This window comes from Venturia canescens, chromosome 7, assembly GCF_019457755.1.
Source record: "Venturia canescens isolate UGA chromosome 7, ASM1945775v1, whole genome shotgun sequence".
Taxonomy (NCBI): domain Eukaryota; kingdom Metazoa; phylum Arthropoda; class Insecta; order Hymenoptera; family Ichneumonidae; genus Venturia; species Venturia canescens.
This window is the reverse complement of record NC_057427.1, coordinates 8,576,124-8,602,124: the sequence shown is the minus strand read 5'-3', so window position 1 is coordinate 8,602,124 and position 26,001 is coordinate 8,576,124. Positions and strand designations below refer to the sequence as shown.

The 26,001-nt window shown below is 44.9% G+C and overlaps 1 protein-coding gene across 5 annotated transcripts in view; it reads right to left on the bottom strand.

Annotated features, from left to right (window-relative positions):
* Positions 1-9,092: 9,092 nt before the first annotated feature.
* Positions 9,093-26,001, bottom strand: part of ssp3 (short spindle 3) — a 35,574-nt gene continuing 18,665 nt past the window's right edge. For 2 of the 5 annotated variants that reach the window (XM_043423243.1, XM_043423244.1), the window contains exons 11-14: positions 17,210-17,648; positions 15,431-15,631; positions 11,445-11,618; positions 9,093-11,231 (exon numbers count right to left, since the gene is read on the bottom strand). In XM_043423243.1, the coding sequence (XP_043279178.1) occupies positions 11,151-11,231; positions 11,445-11,618; positions 15,431-15,631; positions 17,210-17,648 (895 nt within the window). In that variant the 3' untranslated portion in view covers positions 9,093-11,150. The remainder of the gene's footprint in view (positions 11,232-11,444; positions 11,619-15,430; positions 15,632-17,209; positions 17,649-26,001) is intronic. The other 3 variants (XR_006261494.1, XR_006261493.1, XR_006261495.1) reach the window with 3 other exon arrangements.

Genomic DNA, 26,001 nt, shown 5'->3' with positions numbered 1-26,001 from the left:
GAAGGAACTGGAAGAGTGCGGCTGGCTGAATGATCGCGCAGCACACCGGAACCAAGAAGAACGCGCATTCGTAGCTTTATTGCGGAAAGTCGGGGGGAGAAAGCCGCACCGAGGGAAAGAATTGTGATGAGAGTAATAACAAGAGCGCACGAAAAACTTTTCTTCCAATTATTTTTCGTCCTCGTGGACGGCAGAGTGAAGGGTTGAGGGATCAACGTTTTTCTTCGACGAGGAAAAAGTAAACGAAAAATAACAAATCATCGTGGAGAAAGTTTGAAAAGCTCCCTTTCAATATCGTGCGCGGTTACTCATTTTCACGTTAAAAGAGAGACTAAGAGCGAGAAGATTTTTAACGACAGCCCCAAAAAAGGGCACGAGTCGAAAATATACGAGAGCGTATAAATGCATTCGATGTCTATTGGACGCGCACCGGTGCACACGCACAGCATCACCACGCGGCAGTAAAACTGTTACGGGAGCAAGAAAATAACACGCGCCCACTGTTGTGCCTACGACATAAGGGCTCCGAAGCAGACTCTCGTCGAGAGCGTATGAAATAACGTGTACCTAACCCCGGAGCAACGGAATCGAGCATCTGTGACTTTTGTCTCTCAGGCTTTGCGTCTCTCTTGCCCACATACACGAGCGACACTTGCAGCCCCTTGCCATTTTCGTGATAGCTTTCTCCGATCCACGCATCAGCCAGTAGTGTCACTGACACAATGATGATCGTGATGATCGACTCGCCCTGCTGCTGTGTTCGTCTTTGTTTATCTCCCTGGAGAACTTTTTGATACACTTTTGCTTACCGGACAGGTTCGTGTCAATGAATACTCGAACGAAACGGGCCTGGGGTGGCGATTTTTTTATCAGGCTTTTATGTATATCCAATGGAAAGAGACTGCCCGTGCAATAAAAGTCAGGCGGAGCTCAGAAGCGACTGTGGAAGTCTATCGACACTCTTCGATCGATTCGACAGTAAAAACATTCCGTTTTTAAGGTAGCAGATCATGCCCGTAGGATCGTATTTTATGGGTGTCGAAATTGGCTCGATTTTTCCTCCTTAATTAAAGATATTGTCACTCTATAAATTAACGTCAGAGTTATTAATTCGAAATTGTGAATACATTTTTTCAACTTATCTTTTGACGAATGAAATTACAAGCCATTAAAGTATTCCTTTCACGAACCCGAAATCCCCACGAAAAATTGATTTAGTTTACAATAAATTACAACTGCATCCAAATAGATTGGCGAAATTTCAGGTCAGGTTATCGATCGTTTAATGGAGAATTAAAATGTTAAAAATCGTATAATTTCTACGGGAGCTTATGGAGAATCCGTCATCACCACATTTCTATTCAATAATTCGTACACTGAATAACTCTAAATTCCTTGTACAAACTGTCTCACGGATAGAAAAAAATGCAAGGAATCCATATAGCAACGATAAAAATAAAGGGTTATCGAATGTTTAAGAAAGTTATCAACGATAGAAGTTGGAAAAATGGCAGAACCAGAAGCTTTTCCCATATAACAGCGACGTCTCAGAGGTTAGGAAAAATACGGCCCTGCGAAAGGAATACCTTAATTAACCATGGATCCATCACTCACTGAACCCAAAATTTCATTCGTCCCTGGCAAAAATACTATAGTTTTTTGTGTTAAAAATCGCAATAGAGAGCGCGAAGAGCAAACACAACGGGAAATATGGATAAAGAAAAAAGTGTTAATAAAAAGACAGAATATGCGACAGGAATGGGCCAAGCCGAGAAGAAACGAAATGCCGAAACCAGCAAATGCGTGAGGTTATACGAATGTTCGTTACCAAGTTAGACAATCGTCTCGATTTTTTTCCCAGACCTTAATTATATACTTCATTGTCATCGTGTACGTTTTCCATAAACTTCGTAAGAGGCGTTTATTCGTAATATGCGGAAAGATAAACGATTTTTTATCTTATAGTCCCTATAATCCTGTGTATTTTGTTTTCATATAACCAATAAGACGAACCCTTTAAAATTTGATATGCGTGTCAGTCGACTACCCATTAAGCTCTGTGTAAATTTCAAGATTTTCTTTTAAAAATCGTTTCGTGGATGAACTAGCTTAAATACCGGCCACGAGATTGATCGAGGTGAATGTTAAAATGACTGCGTAATTGGGTGTCCGATCGTTCGAAATCTCGATAAATAACTGATGAGCGATGTTCGCACCGCGATGAGCGACACAAAGATCGACTCTTCAAAACGATTAGCTCCAACACAATACTCGAACTCGATTTTTCTCGTAATAATCGAGTCGAAGGGGTGCTCCCCGAGCCCGTCGCATTTGTCCTCGAGCTCCTCTTTGTGTTTAACAACGTTTCGGTGCGCATCCCCAAGCCGAAAATTCCAACATTAACCCCTGGCCGCTATTTCCGTCCCTTTGGCACTTCCGATTCGCCCTGCACGTTTCTCCAGAAGTACACGCACACATCGAGGCCGAATTGAGACACTGTTAGAATTTTAGAAAATCTCCCCCCTCTTATACCCGGGGCTCCGGCCACCGGATATGTATTCGAAGGACTCGATAATGCTTGCGCGACGAGAGGGTGGCTACTAAACTCTGAGGGATGCGGTTTTGAGACGAACCTTTTCTACGCTCGACGCAAAATCCGCGGGGGCTCTTGAATACGAGCGACGCGGTCACCGGCGCATCGAATTCTTATCGAAACTCATGAATCTCTTCGATTAGTTTCTCAAATTCTTTCAAAAGTTTCTTCGATTTGGTCCAATTTAAGCTCACTCCCAACTCCTTCGCTTTAAACAAAAGTTTTCTCCTAGCATCGAAAAATACAAATCGCGACGTCGGATGCTCCCGCGGCATATTGTAGCCCGTGCTCGCTTATAAATATCGAGAGAATGAGCAATGGTTGTGGAAAGAGTTGAATATGAAGAGCAGAGTTGAGAAGGGACGAGAGGGACTTTAGACTCGGTACAAATTAAGGCAGAGTGACAGGGTGCTTCGCGTATTGTCCTCGCCGGCTGTTTAACGTCTCTCGTGCACATCCGCACCAGTTTTCCTCATTCCAACGCGTCTTTATTTCGTCGTTATACCTCGCACCCAGTCATTACTCTCCTTATAGAAGTAGTAGCATGCGCATACGGAACGAAGAAGAATGAGAAGAAAAAATTTGGATGCGAAATTTTCATTTCGCTTACTTGCCCCTTCGCTCGGAGCAAACATGAGCATCGGCTCGGAAGAAATACTTCCGGGAGGGGGGCGTACAGGACGGTTCGTTCTTCTGTCTCTTCTCCCAGGACGTTTAGCCTCTCCCGAGGTATCCTCTCGCCTCGATCCACTTTTCGATATTCGTCTATATCTGTATCTCGCCCCGTAAGCATTTTCTATCAGCGACCCCTTTTTTTTTATTCGTCCCCTATGAAGATCCACCCGCAACCCTCGCTGCGATGTGCTCTCGCGACATTACCGCGCCTGATTTGCGCACTATCGCCTAATACGACGAGCGTTTCGTTTCTTTTCGTTCGTTTTTTTTTTTTTTTTTATTCTCGTTGAGCACGCCTCGTTTCACGCGACCCTGAAGGAACGTGACGTGATGAAAAATGCCTTTTTTCATTTCGCCTTCTGTCTCGCCGTTTTCCGCTTTGCTTTTCTGCATCCGCAGCCGATTCTCGCATTCTTTTCATTTTTTACTGCTTCCAAATATGTTTCGATGGACGCGAAAGTCCGATACGAGAGTACGAAACTTTTGAGGGAAGCAGGAAAACACAGCGCGCGGTCGGAACGCGGAGCCGACGATTACGCTAATTTCGGAGAGTCCGCAGCGTTCGAATCAATGTTCGAGCGACCATCGATTCATTTCATTCAACTTTCATGTCGGAGGTTTTTTGCTCCTCCGGGGTGAAAGCGAGATGGGAAAGAAGTAGGAAGTTGGATGTGTGGCGGGCCGCGGCGGTAAGGCGGGACGAGACTTCGAGGCCACCTCGGACGATGTACCGTGGCCGGTTGAAAAGGGAAACTGGCTGGCGCAGCTCGTCGCGAATGAACGAAGCGACACGGGCGCTCCTAACCGGGCCGGAAGCTTTTATTGTTTTACAAGTTTACTGGACGGGAGAGCACTTCGACCGACAGTCATCGCCGTGCGGTCCTCGTAGGTCACGAGCGCGTCTGATTCAATTGCGTCTCCGCACCGCACGGCGCCAGGGACCGTTCCGGCGACCACATTTTTTCTCTTCCCTTATCTTCCCTCGGACACGTCGGCGCGATCCTCGCATTCTACAATCGTCCTCTTTCCGGAGCCATCCGAGAATTGTCATTTTTTCATTCCCCGTAGCTCTGAGGATAACTTTTTATCGAAGCTCCGTCCAGGGAGCCTGCCGAGGAAACATGAAAAATTCGAGGTTTGCGCGCTCGTACCTTTCACCGGAAGTCGGCGAATATACTCGAACACGATTTCCCGTAGCGAGACTTCCGTTTACCACGAGAACCAACGGACTTTTCGCTCGAACGGGGATAACTCACTCGTTTATCCATTTCCATGCAACTCGCCGGGCTCTTGTAAACGCGAGCGTGTTTCCTCCTCCGAGCATCCGCTCTGTCTCTCCTCGTCGCCTCGAATTATTTCAACTCTTCCGCCGAGGAACGTACTCGAAGAAAGAATCGCGACGAAGCCGAATAAGCTTCTCTTTTTGAGGAGGGCAAAAAGTACGGGGCATCGGGGACAAGTGGAATTTGGCAAATGAATAATATCGATCGAGAAGAAATAAATTTCAAGGTAGAGACATAAGGGCGGGGGCGTGTTGGTCTTTCCAATGCGCGGGGTTCTATGGACGCTTGACCCATTGTCTCTTCGCTTTAATTTTTGTCCCCTGCTGGTTTGCCCTCCTCCCCGTGGGCCCCGCGCGCCTCTCCGCACATACGAAAACCCCCCACAGATCTCGCTCGGGGACCTCGCGGATCCTCCCACGTTTCATTCGTCTACGAGCACGACTTGGCTCGCTTCATTCACGCTATTTCTCGACGACAATGCACGCGCGCGTTGCGTTTACAACGCAACCCGGACTCTGAAGAGAAAGAGACCGAGGAGCGGGCGCGCTCGGGTGCTTTTCACAATGCGACAGCAATCACGAGCCGCGCCCTTGTCAGCGGGATTTCGCTCGTTTCCATTCTTTTGCCTCGTTTTTATGTATTTCCCTTTGGCTCTCTTTCTCTCTCTCTCTCTCTGTCGATGTACATTAGTCCTATATATATCGTTGCTCAATGGAGAGATAGAGAGCCGAGATCGAATGAGAGTCGCAAAGAAGATCGAAAAAATGAACGAAACGAAGAGACGGATATGCGGTTGTTAAAAGGGAGATATATAAAAAAAAAAAAAAAAAAAACAGAATAAGAAAAACAAGAAAAAAATAGTCTCCACGGGAACGAGACTTGTACACCCTCTACTAACCTCTCTCTCTCTCTCTCTCTCTCCTCGTCCTGATAAATAATGAGAGGGTGTCTTGCGAGAATCAATGCGAAAAAGGAGAGATTAAACTCACCGTTGCTTGGGACTCAATACATCGGGGGATGTTTTATTTCCAGGGAGCTGGCATTCCGTCGAGAATATTCATTTTCCTACGTCTTTATTGGTGCATCGTTCGAGGCAACTTTCCCCTCGATTTCTCCCCCTTTATACACGTTTTTAATAATCTCGTGAGAAATCCGTAATAATTCGATTTGTCGTTTGTCTCATTCTCCCGTCACTTTGTCACTTTTTGCCCCCACGCCACGATCCTTCCTTTCTCGTGGCGGACGTTACCTTTTTTTTCAGTAATAAAAACAAAAAGGGTATTAAAAATAAACTCGGTGGATACGCAGAGGTTGATTGTATTATCGTAATTTTGTCCTATTATCGAGTTTCGTGTTCGATACAGTTTTGCACCGGGGAACGAGCCAGCTCCGATGTTGGATGCCGCGCCGCCCGCTTATTTTTATTTATCTCCCGTAAACTCGTGTGATCCACGCTTGAAAAATTATTCACGTATATTTTAGATAGATATATACGTGCGTTATGGCTTGAGAATAACTACCCCCTGGAACAAAGCCCGGTACACTGCCGCGCGCAGAGACGAAGAGGAATGAGAACGAGAGCAGAGAGAAAGTGGGAGATAGGAAGCGAGTGTTTGCTCGGGGATGGGGATGCTTCGGTTACGCGGGGGATGAACTGCAAACAGTGATCGAGTTTCGTACGGCGCCGTGTTCTCTTCACTTTTCGTTTCTTCACGATGCGTATATACGCGCGGCCTCGCCGCCGCAGCCCACCACATCCGAAACTCTCTCGCCAGAGAGAAAGAGACATAACGAGAGCAGGGAGCGTCTCGTAATGCTCGCGGAAACTGCTGGGCCTCCGAGAGGTAAAGGGTCGCCCAACTTGGGGAAACGGATCCAATTTCGATTTGGTTTATATAGAATGTATTGTTCTATGGATAGAACATATGTTGACAGAGTGCGGATTACATTTCGGCGAGTTGACGAGCCCACGGAAGTCTCTAGGCCGGTATGACGTGAACACATTTTTTATAACAAAATGCGCCTCGAAAAGTTCAGGGTCGTGCATCAGAATGAATCTAAACGTATATAAAAGTTTTATCGATGTTTTTCATTCTTTCCCATTTTCTTCGTTTCGTTGATAGATCGTAATGTTTGAGTCGAGAAATCGGGGCAGGTTTGAAAATTCAATCGCCAATTTTCCTTCTTTCGGTAATTCTGTATCAGAATTAATCCAAAACGTAAAATTTTTATTATTTCCGCCAGTTTTTGGGTTCGCCAGTTTTCTTTCTTTCGCGATCGTTTTTAGTTTTTTCCATTCGTCCGCGCGTGCCTTTGAATTTTAATTAATCGGCAACGAAATGACGATTGGATGTCAAAATTCCTTCGATATTCAACATTCCCATCGGCCGTGCACAGGTGTGTATTAACACGCCGATAAGCTAATGATTTTGTTCCCGAAAAGGGGCGATAGAAGAAGTAAAAATGACGAATGAGAGCATTGACACTGACGCGTATCGCGTACATAAAATGTCTACTGGCACCGAACAACCGGACAGAGTATTCTCTCTCGGCTGTCCGGGGTGTCGATCGATGCTCATCCCCGTAAAAGGGTGGGTGGATACGCTACGCGAATGGTTAAGGGGCGCGGTGGCGGCCGTTTCTCTCTGTAATAAGCGTAATGGATATCCGTACACCCGAAGGCATGGCCCTCCTCGGGCTCGCCGGCTACCGTTCCACATTCGTACGCGATATACGCAGAGACCGATCGCAATGTCTGCGTACGCGTTAATACATTTGCTGCGGGCGCACGTACACGTGCGTGCGTTTATTCCTGTTCGAATCTATGTAAATACGAAATGCGGCAACGTATTCCTCTCGTGTGGAAAAAAAAGGGATCGCGGAAGAGTTGCCCGAGTTCCGAGGCCGTTTACGTTTTATTTCCTCGATCATATTATTCCGCCTGCGCGTCACAACGCGCAAGCATTTTTTTATTCCTCAGACGAAGTATCGTTCGGCGTTTATTGTTTAAAGTTCGTTCATTCGAACGAAAAAAAACGGTCTCGTTATTCGCACTAATCGCGTCACAACGCACGAGCTCCTTCGTCAATTACTGTAAACTCAACGAAGCTTTGCATTCACAGGAAAACTGAATAACGATCGTAAATCGTTCCAACTACGATAATGATCGCGATGGTCCTCGAAATCTCTTGGCCCAGATTTTTCCATCATTCGTCATGATCCTAATGAAATTTTCAATCGTAATTAAGATCGCGAAAGGCATGCTGTCCGCGTTGAACTCAAGTTTCGCCAACAATCCGAGCTCAGCCTCGCGCTCCGCGTGACGAAATTCACGCGGGGATTAAATCCGGAGTGCGATGTTTACATTCTTGAAATTCAAGCGCGTAGCTTCTCATCTGACAAACTGATGTACCACTGTGCATCTGCTGCCCTTTCCCACTTTTCAACACTCCCGCCTCCACGTAGATGTAAATACGTGCATGTATATAATGATTGTCTCAACGTTTATGTATTTATATATACGTATAGCCAAGTTCTTACTGTTACTGCGAGGTACGATGTACATATATTATGCAGTCGGTCTAAGTGGCGTTTCAAGAAAGAAGGGACCAAAAAGGCTACCGCGCGCGTCTCTCGCGCGCCAACCTCGAGAGAAACGAGCACGACGAGGAGAGTGACTCGTAGAGAGCAGCTGTATTAAGTGCGTCCATAGATTACACCCGCGCCCGCGCTCCGCAACGAGAAAGAGCGAGAGGACCAGAAAGAGAGAGAGAGAGAGAGAGAGAGAGAGAGGATCGAGAGCTCGTACGAAAGAGAAATATAAAAGTACTCTCTTATACACCCGATTGCTATATGCCATAGCGGCCCTGCTCCGCTAAAACGCTTTTCAGAGAGAAAAAACGAGTCGGAACAAAAAGTAAAACAACGAAAGAAAAAAACAGACGAATACGAGGAGAAAGAGAGAGAGAGAGGGTGGAAAAATGGCTTCGATGCTACTCGTACGTCATCGCGAAGCTCAAGTACCCGGAGATTTTCAACATTTTTTATACTCGCACGAAAATGGATCGTCGGGCCTGCTCACACGAGGGTCGAACCGAACGATTGCACTGAAACGATATATCGTGTGCACTTTTTCTTAGCAACGCGTCGATTCCCAAATGGTGCTCTTGCTCGAACCTTCGGAGAATACGTTTTATCGAAAAGCTCGCTAACGATTGCTTCGGAAATAATTGAAGAAATACTCGAAGATTTTACGCAACGCCGCCCACTTTTCACGCGCTATCAATCATTATTTTCAGTAGTGAATCGCGAGCCCGATTCGTAGAGATCATTTATGAGATGAGAATATCTCTCCAAAGTGCAAGAATTTTCGGTGGAAAAATTGCGTTTCGTAATGCTGAACGAAAAAACAAATAATTCACGAGTTTTTCCCAAACGAAGTGACGTCACCGTGGGAGAAAGAATTTTATCTTGGTCGGATAAAGAACGCAGCTTCGGATAACATTTTGGTGGAAATGAATGTACAAAAAGTAAAAAATACATTTACGCAGAGCGGAAAAGCACATTTATTTGTTGTTGTTTTCCCTGACTAGCTTTCTCTTGCATTCTCTTAAAAATATTTTTACCAGAGGCATATAAGATAACGGGCTAAATATAATATTTCTTTTAAGTCTTTGATGCTCGCACGCAATCTGACTGAATTCTGTATACAAAGCCAAAGTAGTATTTTCGGAGAAACCGAGTGAAAAATTTTGTCTGAAATTCCGGTGGCTCGATCGGCCATACGACGAACAACGTGAACGATTTTCGTGAGTTACAAGAAAAGCGAACGTCTTGAACTGATCGACGTGCACAGTGTTGTTTTTCTCTTTCTTCTTCTTCTTCTTCTTCGAGAGAGAATACATTCAAAATTCTTACACGAATACGTGTTTAGTGTACTTATCGATAATTTATGCTCGATCGCCTACGAGCTACGATAGAAAAATACAATTTTATCATTATTATCCTCGCTTACAATGTTGCTAACAATACTTATCATCGACGATATCGTGATTCGATTAATCGTCGATGACGAGAAAGAGCAATTTTCCAATCATTCGTATACGTTATTACACTATTTAAATGTTTTTTTTTTTTTTTTCAAATTTTCCTTCACTTCATAGATTTATTCGTAATTTTCATCGTTCGATTTTTAAAAACGAGATGATTCTTCAATTACACCTACTTCACTATGATTATTGCATTGGCAGGACATTGCACAAAGTACACTTGGACGCCGCGAACAATTCGAAACTCAGGTTAACGAAAATACAATGGAAAAAAATATGATAAAACGTTGGTGATATTGCTGAGAAACTTTTTCCTACAATTTTATCGTTTCGTGGTCGCAGAGCCAGCTTTTTCATGCACCTACTTAAATATAAATATTAAATAAATGTCTATTAAATTCGAAATCCGTTAAATTCGCGTTTCTAAAAGAAGAAAAAAAATATATATACTTTGCGAAAATCAAAAACAAACATTTCATGCCGCTATGAGGAAATTAAAGTAAAAATTAAAAACCCGTTTCATAATTCGGAATTAAAACATTGTCGTTTGGCGAATAAACAAAAATGATGCTTGTTAAACAAAGAAAACGTGAATCGCCCGTGGACTATTCTCTGTGGCGAAAATGTCCGCGGTACTTAACATCGAAACGAGCGATTCGACGGGTCGTAGTAGAATGATTCTAGAAAATCGATTAGCCTGTGAGCCAACGTGGTACCTCGAGTTGTCAAACACTCTCGGGTAATCGAAAATCACAATTAAATTAAATCTATTCGCGTGTGAATCGATGAAATCTCGATAATCAGCCTCGCGCGCATTGTCGAAGGGTTCCGGACCCTCGACACGTCCGTTTCGTTTCCACTGAAATAATTCTGTCGCTTTCAATCGATCGTGCAATACTGAATATTCTCTATTGAAATTGTAAGAGTACTACTTTCTCGAATGTACAAATAAATTGTGGCTAAGTGTGAGCGTTGATCGAGTTAGTGTGCGAGGGAATTACATCCATTTCGACGGCGAGTTCAGCAAGTTTCTTGGATTCAATTTCCATGATGACTCGTCCCGCCTCGTTTTTACTCGTATTAAGTAATTGCACGTGCTGGCAATTCGATTCAACGTTTACACGACTGTCGATTGTTCCTCGATCAATTTAAGTCACATCAAGTGCGCCTTGGAGGATATCGTGCACGTTGCCAGGATCGATTTACAATCGGTACCGAGTCATTGTTAACTCGTCGAGCTCAACGTAAACCGCTAGAAGTCTTAATCACTGTAAAATCACTGTGAATATTCTTAAACAGAAATAAATTACAGTGGCTAGCTGAAAAAGTGAGTACCTGAAAGCTTTTCATCTCATTTGAGTGCAGCTCGTGCCCCTGTGCTCGTTCGTTTGCGTGTACCAAAAGGAGAACAAGAGAAGGAACGACGTGAGAGAAAGAGAAACAGGGAAAGAGAAAGAGAGAGAGAAGAAGAGTACGATGGGGAAAATGGAGACACAGGGAGATGAAAATAATGAACTAATCGTGTTCGTCCATTGCACGGTGTCCCAGATGTCATGGGCTGGGTGCATCCTTCAGTAAGCGGATCAGGGGGTGCTGTTTGCCCTCGTTCGAGACTCGATAGTCCTCTAGCAGCTGTGGAAGATAAAAAAAGTAAAATAAAGAAGAAGAGGAAAACGTGAAAGTCTTTGAAGCAACCGAGCGAAAGAGAATCACACAGCCAGGCCTTTTTATATCGCTATTTATTTGTTTCATCGTACTTTTCATCCCGAGGAACGAATAAAAGATGGGGGTAAATGAAAAAGGTTCGCGTCACGCGATGTGTAACAAGTAGCATGATTTACTCGCCTGATAGGACAACTCGCACGAAAGTGCTGCCGTCGCTTCGGGATTTCGATGCGTGGCTACGAGCAGCGTTGGTAGAGTCAACGATGACAAACGAGGATCGACGTAAAACGGAAATGGTAGAGTGCACAGTTGCTGAAGAACACTGGCTCCCACTCCGGCTGACTGGAGAACCGACTGCAATGAAAAAAAAATGGAAAACAAAACAGTTAAAAGTCTTGTTATTTTTGTTTCTGCTTGACTTTTTTTCTACTATTGTGTTGTACTTGATTCATCTTGTTTTCAATTCGTTTTGGCTCGGAAACATAACTTTTCCATTTTAATGCTCGCGCTCTGCGGTGGCTCAACTATTTTTTTCACTTTAACACAGTAGTTCGAGGGTCATTTTCAATCTCGAATCGAGGTCGAACTTTTGACAAACTGCTCAAGACGAATAATTATATGATCCTTTTTCTATTATTGCTGAATCATCATTCGTGATAATATCTTAAACATTGAGTATTGAATTATCAAGATATTTGCTCTTGAAATTAGCGTTTTCAACAGCGCTTCGTACAGAAGAAATATCACAGTGAATATTTAAGTTTTCCAACTCCATACGCGACAAAAAAATCTTTTTTTTTTTATTTTTTCGAGCCTTCGAGTGCATTTCCGATCTCGAGTTGGACTAAACATATTTTGGGAAAGCTAAAGGTATGGGAATGAGGAAAAATGCGAGTATCTCGAACGAGGCGCAAGAGACGAATAACTCTTTTTCTCAAGAAAGGGATCGACCAGGTGTCGCGGAAACAAAAGTGCGCGTAACGAGCTCCCGAAGTTCCGGATCACCTGCGAAACAACGTTAATAGTACAAGTGTCCCTTAACTCGAAATACAGCAATGAAATGCACCTGCGTCCAACGGGCAATCGTTACAGAGTCATGTAACCCGCATGATTCTCGTATTATTTAAAGCGAGTGAATGTTACGGTACGCGGTGTTTCCTACGAGAGAAGAATACTCAACATGCTTCCGGCTCATTGAAAGAAAAAAGTCTATCGAGTGGTCGCGTTTCCTAAACGTCAAATTTCTCATCGTAAATTATTGAGTTGACCGGCCGAAACGGACAGGCAAATTTCAAGCAGGCGAGAAAGAGAAAAAGTTTGTATCCACCCAAGTGTGCAAATTTCAGCACGACAATAAAAAGTGGGTGGTACTACAAATACGTGGGGGAAGGGGAAATGATAAAAAATGTGTTCGGATACTCTTGAACGAAAAACGGTCCATTAAGCGAGGAAACAGTCCTGTCAAACGAGAGAACATAATTTTCTGTGGCCCAGCAAAAGTTTGCTCCGAACTGGCATACATCGGATGCAACTTTAAAAGAAAAGATTGAAAAAAAGCGAGAGCAAGAGAGAGAGAGAGAGAGAGAGATGGAGAGAAAGAACTTCTAAAGGCTCGGTACACGATTGGCACGACTTTATTGCCCGGCGCTTTCTAAACTCCCATTATAGGTGACGAGTGATGAAAATATAGTGAGTGAATGGTTGGAACACTCGTCGCCTCGTTATTGGAGACTCGGAAGAAGTCGGTGCGAGAGAGAGAGAGAGAGAGAGAGAGAGGACAAGCCAACGGAGTAAAAGAGGGTGAAATCCTCGTTGATTTCGTCGTGTGGCAGTCAGCCACACGAGGGTCTTAAAATCCGAGGAGAGATGAATGTCCCGAGACGTCGGAGATGTACTCAGCGTGTATTTGGACGCACGGAGGAGAGCGCGCGTGCCCGCGTTCGTAGTGTTACCCAAGTGAGGCACAGCCAACCGAATATATATGACGAGTCTAGTGGCGTTACACTGTGAAAGACGAAAAACGATGTAAGTGGCGTGGCATCAGACATCAGGACCGCCACCGACGTATATGGAATGGAACCAAGTAAATATATCTTGACAGCATTTCAGTCTCTCTCTCTCTCTCTCTCTCTCTCTCTCTCGCTTATTCTCTCTTCCCATCTCCTTTCCCTCGCATATTGATGGGAGGTCCACGCTGAGTGTGTTGTGTCTAACCAGTTGCTTTCCCCAATTTCTTCGTTATTTCATCGGCAACTGCAGTTCTTTGGCTGCTGGATAAATGCATCGGAGAATGACACTGTTCCACCACGGTTAATAACCGCGTCGTCGATTTAAAAATACGAACTTGTTCGTTTTATTTCGCCGGTTAATTATGACATCGTGGGTATTATTATTATACGTCATAGTAGTTGGTATTTATAGGATATAAAGCAACATTGCAGCTGAGTTATCGAACGATTTTACGGTTATGAAAGCTGCGTCGAACAGCACAGTTTTATGAAATATAATAAGTTTATTTTCCCTCTTCAATTAGCACGACGACGAATCTATTCTGAGCTCCAAAGTCGATGAATCGGATGCACGATAAATATTTCTCTTTCATCTCTTCACTCGGAGAATTCAAAATTCGTGTTGTTTTATCAAATCCACGTTGTCCTTGGACGAGGATAATTCTCGTATCTTCTACTCTCTCTCTCTCTCTCTCCGAAGCGACTGTTACGAAATGTTTTTTATTAATTACGAATTACGCCGAGAGAAAGCCCGCTGACTCGTGTGTAGCCCAGCAGTTGAGTCAGTCTGCATACAAAAGAGATTTTTCACGTGGATAAACACAGAGACTCGCTCGATTCGGTTCAACCCTCTTCCGCGTACCTTCCGCGTATCTTCGGCTGGCAATGTTTTTTTTCGCTCTCTCTGTTTTTAGCCTCGTTGAGTTTAATCTCGCCAAAGTCCTACGGGAGCCTCTGGCGCGATTCACACTTTTGGCAATCGCCTCGATGGGGATACGAGTGCGAGGAACATAGGAGAAAGGCGAGGCGAGTTAGCGCCACCTTTTTTTTATTTCGAAACACGAACCCTCGAATCGGTCGCTTTGAGCTCAAATTTTTCATGTCCCTCCCCCCGCCCCCCACCATGAGGTTCCTCCTCGTTGATTTCATTCCTTTTTTCAACTCTCTCCCACTCCCTTTCCTCCTCTCGTGTCCTCAGGCTTTTTCTCTTTTTCACACAGGAGTGACTCAACTCTTCGAATTTGAAACTTTGACGATAACACCTTGGCGCCTTGTTTTTTCTTCATTGGTGCGCACGCGGTCACGAAAGAGCCAACGGAGCCGAGATGAGTCGGTGGCGCCAATAGAGGAAAGACTAAATGGAGAGACAGACTTACAACGTGAGTGGTGGCCATTCCCTCGTCCATCCATACCCCGTAACCGTCTTTTCTCCTTCTCTCTCTCTCTCTCCTCGTCTCTCGCTCTTCGGAGATATCTCGCCACCGTAAAACATCCTCTAGTAGAAATTGGAGAGCCATAAGCGAAGAAATCGCAGTAAGATCGAATAGAATATTCGAGTTATGTGGCGTTATCTCGCTTTGAAGAACGTCTCTTCTGCCCCCCTCGCTCTCAACGCTCTCACTTTTTCTCCAGTACATTAACAACTGCTGATCAAATATTCGAGGAGGGTTTAACAAAACGGACTTTCAGAGACTCTCTCCTATGTATAACGATTCCCAAATGCAAAGTGGATTTCTCATCTTCTCGTATAACTCACGAGCTTCGTTATTAACAGACCGAGGACAAAAACTCCTCAAATCTCTCATTATCTTTTCCAACTGGTCCGTGGAATTTCGTAGCTGTAACTAACCGCGCGTCAATAAACTCCAAACGTTTCGTGCTTATTCGGAGGATCCTTTTTGTGTGTTCCACAAGCGGGCGGCGTGTCTCGTTCTGATAAACTGTTGAGTCCCTATCTTCCAACGTGCCCGCAATCACACCTGAATCGTAATCACATTCGTCCAATGTTTTGTTACGAAGAGCGACTCCGGTTCGTAGCTCAGCCAAAATTTATGAATTTCCTACGAGAGCTCAAGATTTTCGTGTCATTTTTTTCGTTACTCCTCGAAATTGGGTTACGAGACGAAAGATCGCGTAAGCTGAAACAAACAGGCTTACCTGATTGTCGGGATTGTTAGCAGCGAAGTGACCGAGTACGATGAGAAGTTCGCCGAGAATTTGTGTCGAAGTGGCCGGCTGTTGTCCGGCGTTGTTGGAAATATCGGTTTTTTCGACGAGCGGGTCCCGGGAGAATCTGGTTATGAGGTGACTCGCGATGAGTCGCCATTGAAGGCTGGTGCCCTCGGAGCCGAGTAAATTCTGCAATCATAAATAAATCATATGAGCCTGAATGAAAAAAATTATTCCGAATTAAAGAGCGCGTTAACAAAAGAGGGTGGAAGAAGAAAAAAGGAGAATTTTAAAAACGTTAAAAAAGCAGAACGAAACCGCTAACCGGGAACAATAAAGTCATAAGGAAGAAAGGCGCAATTTGTTGGGAGAGATATTTTGCTAGGTCGACGAAGCTCGGTCCTTCGTTAACGAGACTGTGCTGCGGTAAGTCGAGCAGGAAAAAAAGGAAGAGGATGAAAGAGAGTCGAGGAGAGGAGGCTCGTCTTGCCTCCTCGCATAGCAAAGAGAATAGTTAATAGAGCTGCACACTTGTGCGTTTGATATTCCAGGTTTTGTCTCTGGTCTTGCTAGCTAACGAGAGACTCGCTCACAGAGAAGAGACAGGCAGCGGGGCCTGCGAGGGAGCAGGAGAGAGGAAGGGAGAAGAAATTGTGATACGTCTGCGGGTTTTCAGAGCAGAGCAACGAGGGATAATCGAGTGATCTCTCGCGGGATTCCACAGTGTCCCACGGGATAATAGAGCCGGGGCAACCCCGCTGGTCTTTCGATCCCTTACGAGGACTAACGCAGCCTTATGGTGGGCGCGAGGTGCCGTTTCGATTCAATTCGTGGTTTGATCGCCGCAGCATCACCCGCCATGATGCTGGCTAACCTCTTCCCCTGCTGCCCAAAAGAGTACACGCATTTATTTTCCTTTTCTCTTCATATTTTTATCTGGCACTCTGCCACTCTGTATCTCGCTACCACCCACTGCGTGATATCTCCATCATAAATTCGAGCCACCCTCGTGGCTAATGTTAGAAGAGAAAAAAAAATAAGAAAAATGTACGTTCGGGAGCAACTGATTTACGACTGGATTGACCCGAGCTTCGATAGCCAATGGGACGGCTCATTGAAAACCGGAATTACTGATGTTCCCGGAATCAATTTATTGCTCACGCTGGAATATCGCTTGATCGATCCCCACAAAATTCATTTTTTTCTTCACGTTTATCGTGCTACTTCGACGAAGAAACCGATGCTGAAAATCGCTTCGAGTCTATTGAATTTCACTCGCAGTGATTGAAAGATCGTGCCACAGAGAACGCGACCGAGTGGTATGGGAGTTGACGAAAATATCGAAAGGGGTCGTCCCCGTACACCAGGTCAAAAGGGCTTTTATATCCCCTGTACAGATCAAGAGCATCGATCCTCCTTCTCGTTAATATTTAATCACATTACTTCTGCACTCAATGACCATTTTCGGCGGTACATCCTTTTCCATCGTGTCCATCAATGCTTCCCCCCCCCCCCCCCCGTTCGCCCGAAACTATCGTAAAGCTCAAGTAACGAAACAGGTGAACTATAATTGGCGTGAAAAATTTCGATTTTTAGACGAATTAAAACAACAATTTCAGGGAATTTTGACAACGATTTTTCGATTGAGAATTTGGAAGAAAAGTCTGTCGAGTTTTGAGAGAATTGCGAAGGAAAGCAGACACGAAAGAACATTTTTTTTCAGCAACCATTGAACAAACTCGTGAGATGAAATGATCCGAGTTTCACCTGCAACGTTCGGAGGTCGAGTTCGCCGATGGTCCGCAGTAACCTGAGGATGGTCAGGGCCAGATTTTTCGCAAATAACGAACTAGCAGATTGATTGGGTGTCGGGGATGTGCATTTTTGGTTGTGGGATGTGAGTGCAAAAGTGGCGTAAAGCGCGCCGACTGCTCCAGCCGCTTCGGTCGTTTCGAGGTTGTGAAGGAAGTGATATTCTGCCGTTGTCGTTTGTTCCGTCACGACGGAAGCCGTTTCTCCGTTACAAACGGGGCTTGATCCATTTTCGCTTGCATGACGTTTGAGGTGAGAAAGGATGCGACCCAAGAGATCGTACGAGGCCAATAAGACTGGGGACTCGCGATCTTGATCCAGGAAGAAATCGGTCTCTATGAGGGCCCGACTGTGACGAGATATTCTGTCGATCAGGCCACCGGTTACGAGATATCTGGAACAGTGCGATAAAGTATCATTAAAATTGAAACATAAGATGACTAAAGACAGAAAAATCGGGCTCGCAGATGACAACGAGGGCAGGGTGAAATATGCCAAATAACCAAATTTTAGAACGCTCGATATTTCGAAATTTTCAAAATTATGTAATATCAGATTGGAGAATAATAAGTAATTCGAAATTCTCATTTCCGATCGACTATTTAGCAGATTACGCCTTTAACCGAATATTCCTTCTTTGAATTCGTATTTACTCGAAAATCTATATTTCCATACGAATGTCAAAAGTTCATATTTTCGAATTCAAAATGGACAGTGTTTTTTTATAGATATGAATATATAGAGTAGCAAAAATCGAAAGTGAATTTTTCGAGGCCACAAAACGTAGATATGCAGAACAGCGATGGCTCGAAAAGGCGAAAGTCAAAATGGCGATGTTTGCAATTGGAGATCACCGGTCTGAGTAAGCGAGTGAGTGAGACGCGTGTATTTTGAGCTCCGCTGCATTTCTTTGTTTCGATCGTTCAACTTTCTAACGTTTCGCCATTTTGACCGTTCGACTTTTTGGTGTTTCAGTATTTCAACCCCGCAGTAATATTGAGTCTTTCGTTGTTATATTTTCGAAATAATGAACATTCACAGTATTGCTGATCGTAGTAATTTATGAATTGGAAGAGTGATAGTCAAATTTTCGGGAAAACGATATTTTAGTCGACGTTTCTATTCTATTCTATTTATTTTCGACATTCAAAGCTCTAGTCGCGAATTCATCTGTCTGCACATCATCATTCGAAGTTTATATGAGCTCGAGATTTTACCTGTTCGAAATTTTAGTTATTCCAACATTCTACCCCCACCCGAAAACAATTAAAAAATTTTCCAAAGCTGAGAGCTTTCTTGCTCTGCGTGGAAAGTCTCGAAGCTACAAACAGAGACCAAAAAATGCCTGAATAAGTCATTTTTTCGTGCCTCCGTCCCTAGAATATCAAATTTTATTGTTTTCGGAGTGAAAATCGTACAATCCTGCCAAACTATTTGATTGTTTGCTGTGTGTCCGAGATAGATTTCAACAATCGTCAATAAGCATTCGTACGTTAATGAGAAACAAATTCCCCTTGAAAAGGAGTCGACGATCGATCAATTTCGATCTCATAATTCCCTTATGAAGAAAAAAAAAACAATTTGCCCTACCTGGTACAGGCAACCGTAGCAAAGTTTGCTCGGCTGACAAAAGTGCATATGGGAGTCCAACGATCGAGGAGCCCGAGAAGTTATGCCGGGGGAGGGGGAGAAGATTGTCGAGGGTATGATAGAAGAAACAAAAAAAATGTATTGCTCATAGGAGAGCATGTGTGACGGTGTAACACGAGAGGATTATAACATCAGTGGGTAATTCTGTGTAGAGAGTGTTCCGACCCCTGAATTGAGTATACCAGGGGCCATAATACCGTCGTTCTCGCTCGCTCTTTCAGCGACCCTCGGTCCAGTGCGATGTTCATTCTATTGGGTTGTTGTATATGTTTTCTTTTTCGAAACTTCTCCCTTTGGCTCTCTCCTCTCAGCGTCGCTCTGTCGCTCTTAATTTCTCTCTCTCTCTCTCTCGGTCCATTCGGCTCCCTCGTGCGCGTTGGTACCCGAAGGCAGCAGGCACATTCTATACTCAGGGCCACGCGAGACCCCATAACACGGGGTGACCCGGCGGGGAGGGTTGAGCGCGCTGTCAGTGCGTATTATCGCCAACCCCTCACCACGCGTATGTCCTATCAGACGATTCCACGAGCAGCGGAGTACACGAGGTAATACACACTCGTCCGGAACGAGGCACTCACACAGTCTCACAAACGCTCGCCACTGTACGTGTGAATACAACGATAGAGTGAGGAATAAAACGCGCGTACTTATCCTCGGTAATATGTGCGTACCGTGTGCCATTTCCTGCAACGATATTGTACATAGGAAAGGAGCCAACGCACCCTGGATACAAGTGCAACGACGTGGCCAACTGTCCCATCTAATCATAACTCGGTAGAACCGAAACGTAGCTAATCCCACGACCTCTCCACCCACCGTCATTCCCACCGCGCCTCTAGACTTTTACGTGTACCCACTTTAATATCCCAGGCTCTGTGCGCCCGCGTGTGTGTGTGTGTGTGTGTGTGTGTATATTCATGAACGTTCGGATCGACTGCGCGCGTAGATTGAAAAATATATTCTCAAGAGCGGGACCCACTCGATTTGATGCGGTTGTAATTGAAATGAGATATCGTCGGGCCCAGAAGGCGGAGGGCGTAAACGAAACAATGTTGCGATGAGGTGGCGCACCGGGGGGGAGCAGGAAGGAAAACAAGTGTTGCGAACGTGCTGAGCGAATGGCGAGAATGAATTTTGTCAATTGATTGAGGAAGATCATGCGTTACCTGCTATTCGAAAAGGCAACTGAACTTTTTTGCTCCTTTCATGATCAAAGAAACGATGAAAATTTACTCTCGCAATTATTAAAAATACGTGCAACTTAATTGTTGAGATTTATCAATTTTTAATGTTATGATCGCGGTTAAAATAACTTTCGTAGTTAAATTGCCGAGCAAAATGAAACAAGAGCCATTTTCTATTTACATGCGTATGTATTTCCAACGTTTGTGTCGTTATTACTCGTTAACCTCGAATAAGTGTTTTTTTTTCCCACTCCCAAGTGATTTTCACCGGTAACAAGGCTTCCTCAAAACGTCATTGATATCTAAAAACATTATATTTTCTTATTCTCGTTTATGACTCCGGAAAGTTGGGAGGATTCATTTCATTAAATCGAAATCGTCGCACTGGATCGCTGGATGCCACAAGAGCTTATGTATGACCCTTAAAAAAATGTGATTTTCGTTAATCTGGGAATAGAATATATTTCTAGTATATTTCCAAATTTCAACTCTCAAAGCTGGAGTTTCCAATTTCCATTAGATTCGCGTGAACTTGCTTAAAAAAGCCTGGATAAAATATGCGAAGGTTGAAAATTCGTTAGCTCCAAAGTTGGAATTACAAAACAGCTTTTAACTGCGTCGACTCGAGCCGAGTTCGCAGTTTCGAAACATTCGAGTAACAACGGAGTAAACGTTATTGTGGAAATTAGTTTGTGTCTTTAGGAAAACTCGTTTCGACTATTACTGCAATCTGTTTAATCCTACGATGCATCTGAGAGTTAATGCACGCCCGTCAACGCGAATTTACTCCGCACACGAGGCCCTCTCGCGCTCGCTCCCTGGGATCCTACAAATTCTCTAATAAAATGCACCGAGTTGAACGAGCGTTAGGCACTTGGATTAACGCCACTCGATTTTCGTACATCGCCCAACAATCTTGGTTCGCCTCGGCTTGCCCCCGCTGTCTATGCGTATGTCTATGTGTCAAGGCAACGCTACATGATTAAACCACGTACTCCCCCCCAGCCAGAGCATGAGGCAATCGCATCGTGTACGTATAACTTGGAATAATAACTGGGTGAGAACTCGACGGGGGAAGAACGTGTCGTACTGCCTCGTAATATTCCAGACGAATGAACCACCCCCGGCCCTCGCGGTCCCTGTCGCCCGATTCGTCCCGTCTACTAGCCGGCTCGGTAGCACCAACGATTTCACCAGATTTCGAGAAATCATTGCTCGTATATCTTGCCTGCTCGATCGTAAATGTAAGAAATCCCAGAGCCGATAAATAAGGATTAGAAATTGATTAATCGTTTGGGTATGACAAGTTGAGGGAGTTGAATAATAACTCGATGACAATAGTCGATGGGCGATCGAGGCTTTTAATCCCCAGGAAAACATCGACGCGATATTCTAACGCTCGCTCCAAAGTTAGCTCCGTTGAAAAAACTGCACGATTCGGCTCGGTCTCGAAGAGCCCTCGAGACCCAGGTCCAATTAGCCCGAACTTATGTTTTCACGAAAATTCGTTTGGCAAAGTGCAGCGTAAGTATAATTATGCAGTTATCAAACGAATCAGCAGAAATTCGAGGGAACCAACGAAGCTTTCGCTCATTTCGAGATGCACAGTCGCGGAATACTTTCCTCCAAGGTTTTCTCTGCGCTCACTTCCCTCCGTATCCCCTTAAGCTGCTGAAACATTCTGCTCTCCCCACTTTTCTCTCTCTCTCTCTCTCTCTCTTTCTCTCTCTCTCGGTTCGCCCGTTTCTCCAAGAAGTTGGGATGAGCGCGCAAGATCCGTTAAGTAACGGAAGGGAGAAGAGGATAAGACTCGAGAGCTGGAGGGGAAAGAGCAGGGGCGAGGACTCCGCCGGGAGATTGCCAGCTCCGAATGGCCCCGACGTGTCCCGCTCGAGGTAAAGATATGCACCCCTGCCACGGCGTCTCCGCAGGGGCTCCTATGAAATAATCATATGGTTAGCTAATGGCAGAAGGGGGGTTGTGATTGCCAGACCGGGCGTGCCAATCGCCCTCTTCTCGCGCACACACCGTCCCGATATAAACATTCGTATACATATATAAAGAGAGACACATACGCGCTGCTGAGGCGGAACGAGAGACGAGAATTTTCAAATGGCGAGTCGCGAGCTATCAAAATTTGACATTTCAATTGCTCGTTATTGGAGACGCGATCGCATCGAGGCTGCTTGTGGGAATTACTCAATCAACGTGCGGGAAATTCCTTATTAAATCATTCCTGAAAGTTCTGAGCTGCCGAGGAGAGTAGTTCGAAAGGAGGACGATCGAAAGAAAATGTTTTTCATGAAAATCTCGAACAATAGAGCGACGAATTTATTCACAAGCGAGGCTCCGAGTTGCCCGCAACCCGCAACAATGACGCAACCAAATCTCCGATCAAATTGAAAGCTCTCGAAGTTGGGTCCAGTCGGAATGAAATGCCTCATATAATCGATGCGAATGTCGATGAATGTAGGCAGGGGCGAGATGCGAGGCTGCGAGCGTCGGGAATAATAAATATATTCAATGTATTTGCCCAAAGCCCCGCAAACATTCAATGATAGATCGCAATCTCAGGCGCGGGACGATACAGCAGCACCCCTCGGTATTAATAGGGCGGCTTTCGGGGATGCCTATCGCCAGAAAAGTCATCCTCAATTTCGAGCAATTACGTCAAATTTTGTTTTCGGTTTTCGCTCGTGCGTTCGGTGCCTCAATGCCCCGAAGGGACTTGAGTCCAACGAAGAAAGCTCGTGAGTAGAGGGCGCCCGCGCGCGCGGTCAGGATTCGACGAGCAAACAGAATATTACGCGAGCGTATCTCTCGCCGGGCGGGCTCCACCCCATGGAAACTGGACTCTCTGTTTATGGAGCTGCTACGTTTCTCGCCACAACAATGGGGCCGTAGCGCCGGCGAGGCTAAGGAAACACGCTGAATACTTGAGATTTTTGTTTACGAGGCATGAAAGTGACAGCGAGATTCACAGCGAAGCGTGCTACTGGCGCGGCACTGGGATAACAAAAAAAATAAGTCGCACATTGCTGAGAGAGGGGGGACGGACGGAAAGAGATATTCTGGACCCGTGGAAGTGTCACCGCTTCGAACGTCTTAAGCTCCTCTCTAGTCCCAACCATCGATTACTCGAAATAAAATCTCGTCAGGCCAAGACGAAGTAAAATGGAAATACTCATCCTCGGCCTTGATACGAGGAATTATGCTTTCCGAGTGGAACCACAAAGCTGCATGTTTGCCTCACAGAATCGCACTCTGGCGAGGCGCGAAAAGGGCAAGAATCGGGGCAGCTTCGAACGAACGGTTTCCTTCGCCACAGCTCGAGCACTCAAAATCTTTTTTTCATCAATTTTTTCCATCCTCGAAAATTCGATCGGATGCATAATAATTTATGCAGTCCCTGCATCACCGATGATATCGAGTTCTGTATACACTGATCCACGCAGCTGCCACGGAGTGGCGCCGCATCGGCACACTTGTTACAATATTTACAGAATCGTCCCCGGATCCGACACGGCGCTTCCCTCTTCTCCCTATTCACGATCCGAACATCTCCCGCGAAACCTAAAACTCGCCCTTCGCTCTCTCCGCCCCCTTTCGCTCAATGACAAGTGTCATTCTTCTTACTCACACACCACGCGCTCCTTCTCAAGCCCTCGAGTGCGCGGATTTCGGAAATTCTTTTTGTACTTCAGCGAAAATAAGCTTGCGGCCTCGAATTCCCCAAATTTCTCTATCGAACTCCCGCCGCGGACACGTTCCAAATTCACTCCCGATCTGCGCCATTTCCGAAAACTTGGACGCGCGCGGAATAGTCTAATGACGCGGCACTCCGTACTAAAATCTAACGACGCGGATATATACTCTTGGCTGAAATGGCGAGTTTCGGGGACCCGAAATCACCAAACTCCTCATTTGAGGGATTAATCGGGGTGGACTTCATAAAATATTGGGAGATTTTCGTCTCAATGAATCGACGGAAAGACGAAGTCTGCACGAGTCTCAAGTCTTTGTCTGGAATTGAACATTTTTTCCTCCACAATGATGAGACGAAAATTATTTTGCGACATTTTTATTCCGGATTCCAGGGAACCAAAATCCCAGCAGAAATTTTTAAACGATTAATCCTCCTCCAATTGGACTGAATGCGAATCACAAATTCGCAACAAAAAAAGCCGAATTTCCAATCAATTTTTGTGTAAAAAACATTTCGTGGAAACGTTTCCTTCTTAGAAAATTGAGCAAAAAAATGACTCTTTTTTAGTCAAATCAGGAACAACGAGACTTTTTTTCTCATGGCAGAAAAATAATAGAATTTGAGGAACCGTGAATTTTGATTACCGCGATCGAGCGGTAGGTGCGATCGGCCTCAAGGCTCGCAATTAAAACCAAAGGGATTGGAATCGAGTGAAACAAGGTCAAATGGTTCTGGAGCTCCGGCGATCGACGCGAAGTGCACATCGGGCTACGTATACGTTTGAATATACGTGGCGAGGGTGTACGTAGGCGCCTTAGTCGAATTGGTAATGTATTATAATCTCGTACTTCACCGTAGCATCGAGAAACTCAGGATATTGCTACTCCGGAGTCGTTGACGCGTAATGCATTCGCGCCGGGATTTCGGGGCTCTCCAACCCCCTCGTGCTCGGGAAAGAAGGCGCGGGAAGGGACGGGAGGTTCGGTGGCGGACTCGGTGAGGTACGCGAGCCGGGAGACAACGATAGAGCGAGCGCTAGCGTTTCGGTTTGCTTGTTTCACCGGAGGGTGAAGGGACGAGCGAACTCTGGACTTGGCTCTCGAAACTTCGTGGCTTTTGTATGACTGTAGCTGAGAGCTCGGTGAAGCCTTGCGTGCAGGCTAAATTGCAATTTCTCTAGACACTGAGGCAAACAGGGCGGCGAACAAAAATCGAAAATCCTCTCTCGTCGATTCACCGCATTAAGGAAGATCATGCGTTACTTGTGATTCAAATAAGCGACTCAACTTTTTTGCTCTTCTCGTGATCAATGAAACGATCAAAATTTACTCTCGCAATTATTAAAATTACGTGTATTTTCTATTTACGTGGGCACGCGTGTCTACATTTTGAACCAGCTGGCTCCATGCTGTTGTCAAATCTTCCACCGTTCGTGTCGTTATTACTCGTTAACCTCGAATAAGTGTTTTTTTTTTCCCCCACTCCCAAGTGATTTTCACCGGTAACCAGGCTTCCTCAAAGCATCATTGATATCGAAAAACATTATATTTTCTTATTCTCGTTTTTGACTCCTCATAGTTGGGAGGATCCTATTTCATTAAATCGAAATCGGGCATATAGGTTCAAAAAATGTGATTTACGTAAATCGTTTTCTCGACAACTGGACGGTAGCCCCTACAATAATTCCGGGAATAGATGCACGCTTTATATTTCTAGCATGTTTCCAAATTTCAACTCTCAAAGTTGGAATTTTCGATTTCCATGAGCTTCGTTAAATTCGAGTTTGTATTCGTGGATTGGTCGTTTCGATAGCCGACTTTAGAGTCCGCTGGTAGCCAATTTTTTTGGTAAACTTTTTGGAAAAAGCCCTTCGAGCCCTTTCCTCATATTCGGGCATTATTAATTCCAGATTTTTCGGTCGTCATTCGATTTAATTGGACTGCAAAGGAAAACGGAAACGGCACCGACTCACCGTCTGCTTCCTCCCCCGCCCGAGAGTGCGGCTCCTCGTGTCTCCTCGTGCAGAACATAACTATTTTATGTGATTTTCCAACAACCTGCAGCTAAGATCGATGCAAATTAATGTTCCAGGAGAATAATTACTCGAGCGAGATTACGATCGAATATCTCGACGACTGATTAATGTTATTAAGCAGCCTGCTCGAAACCGTTGCCCATTTCGCTCGACTACAATTATATTTAATGAT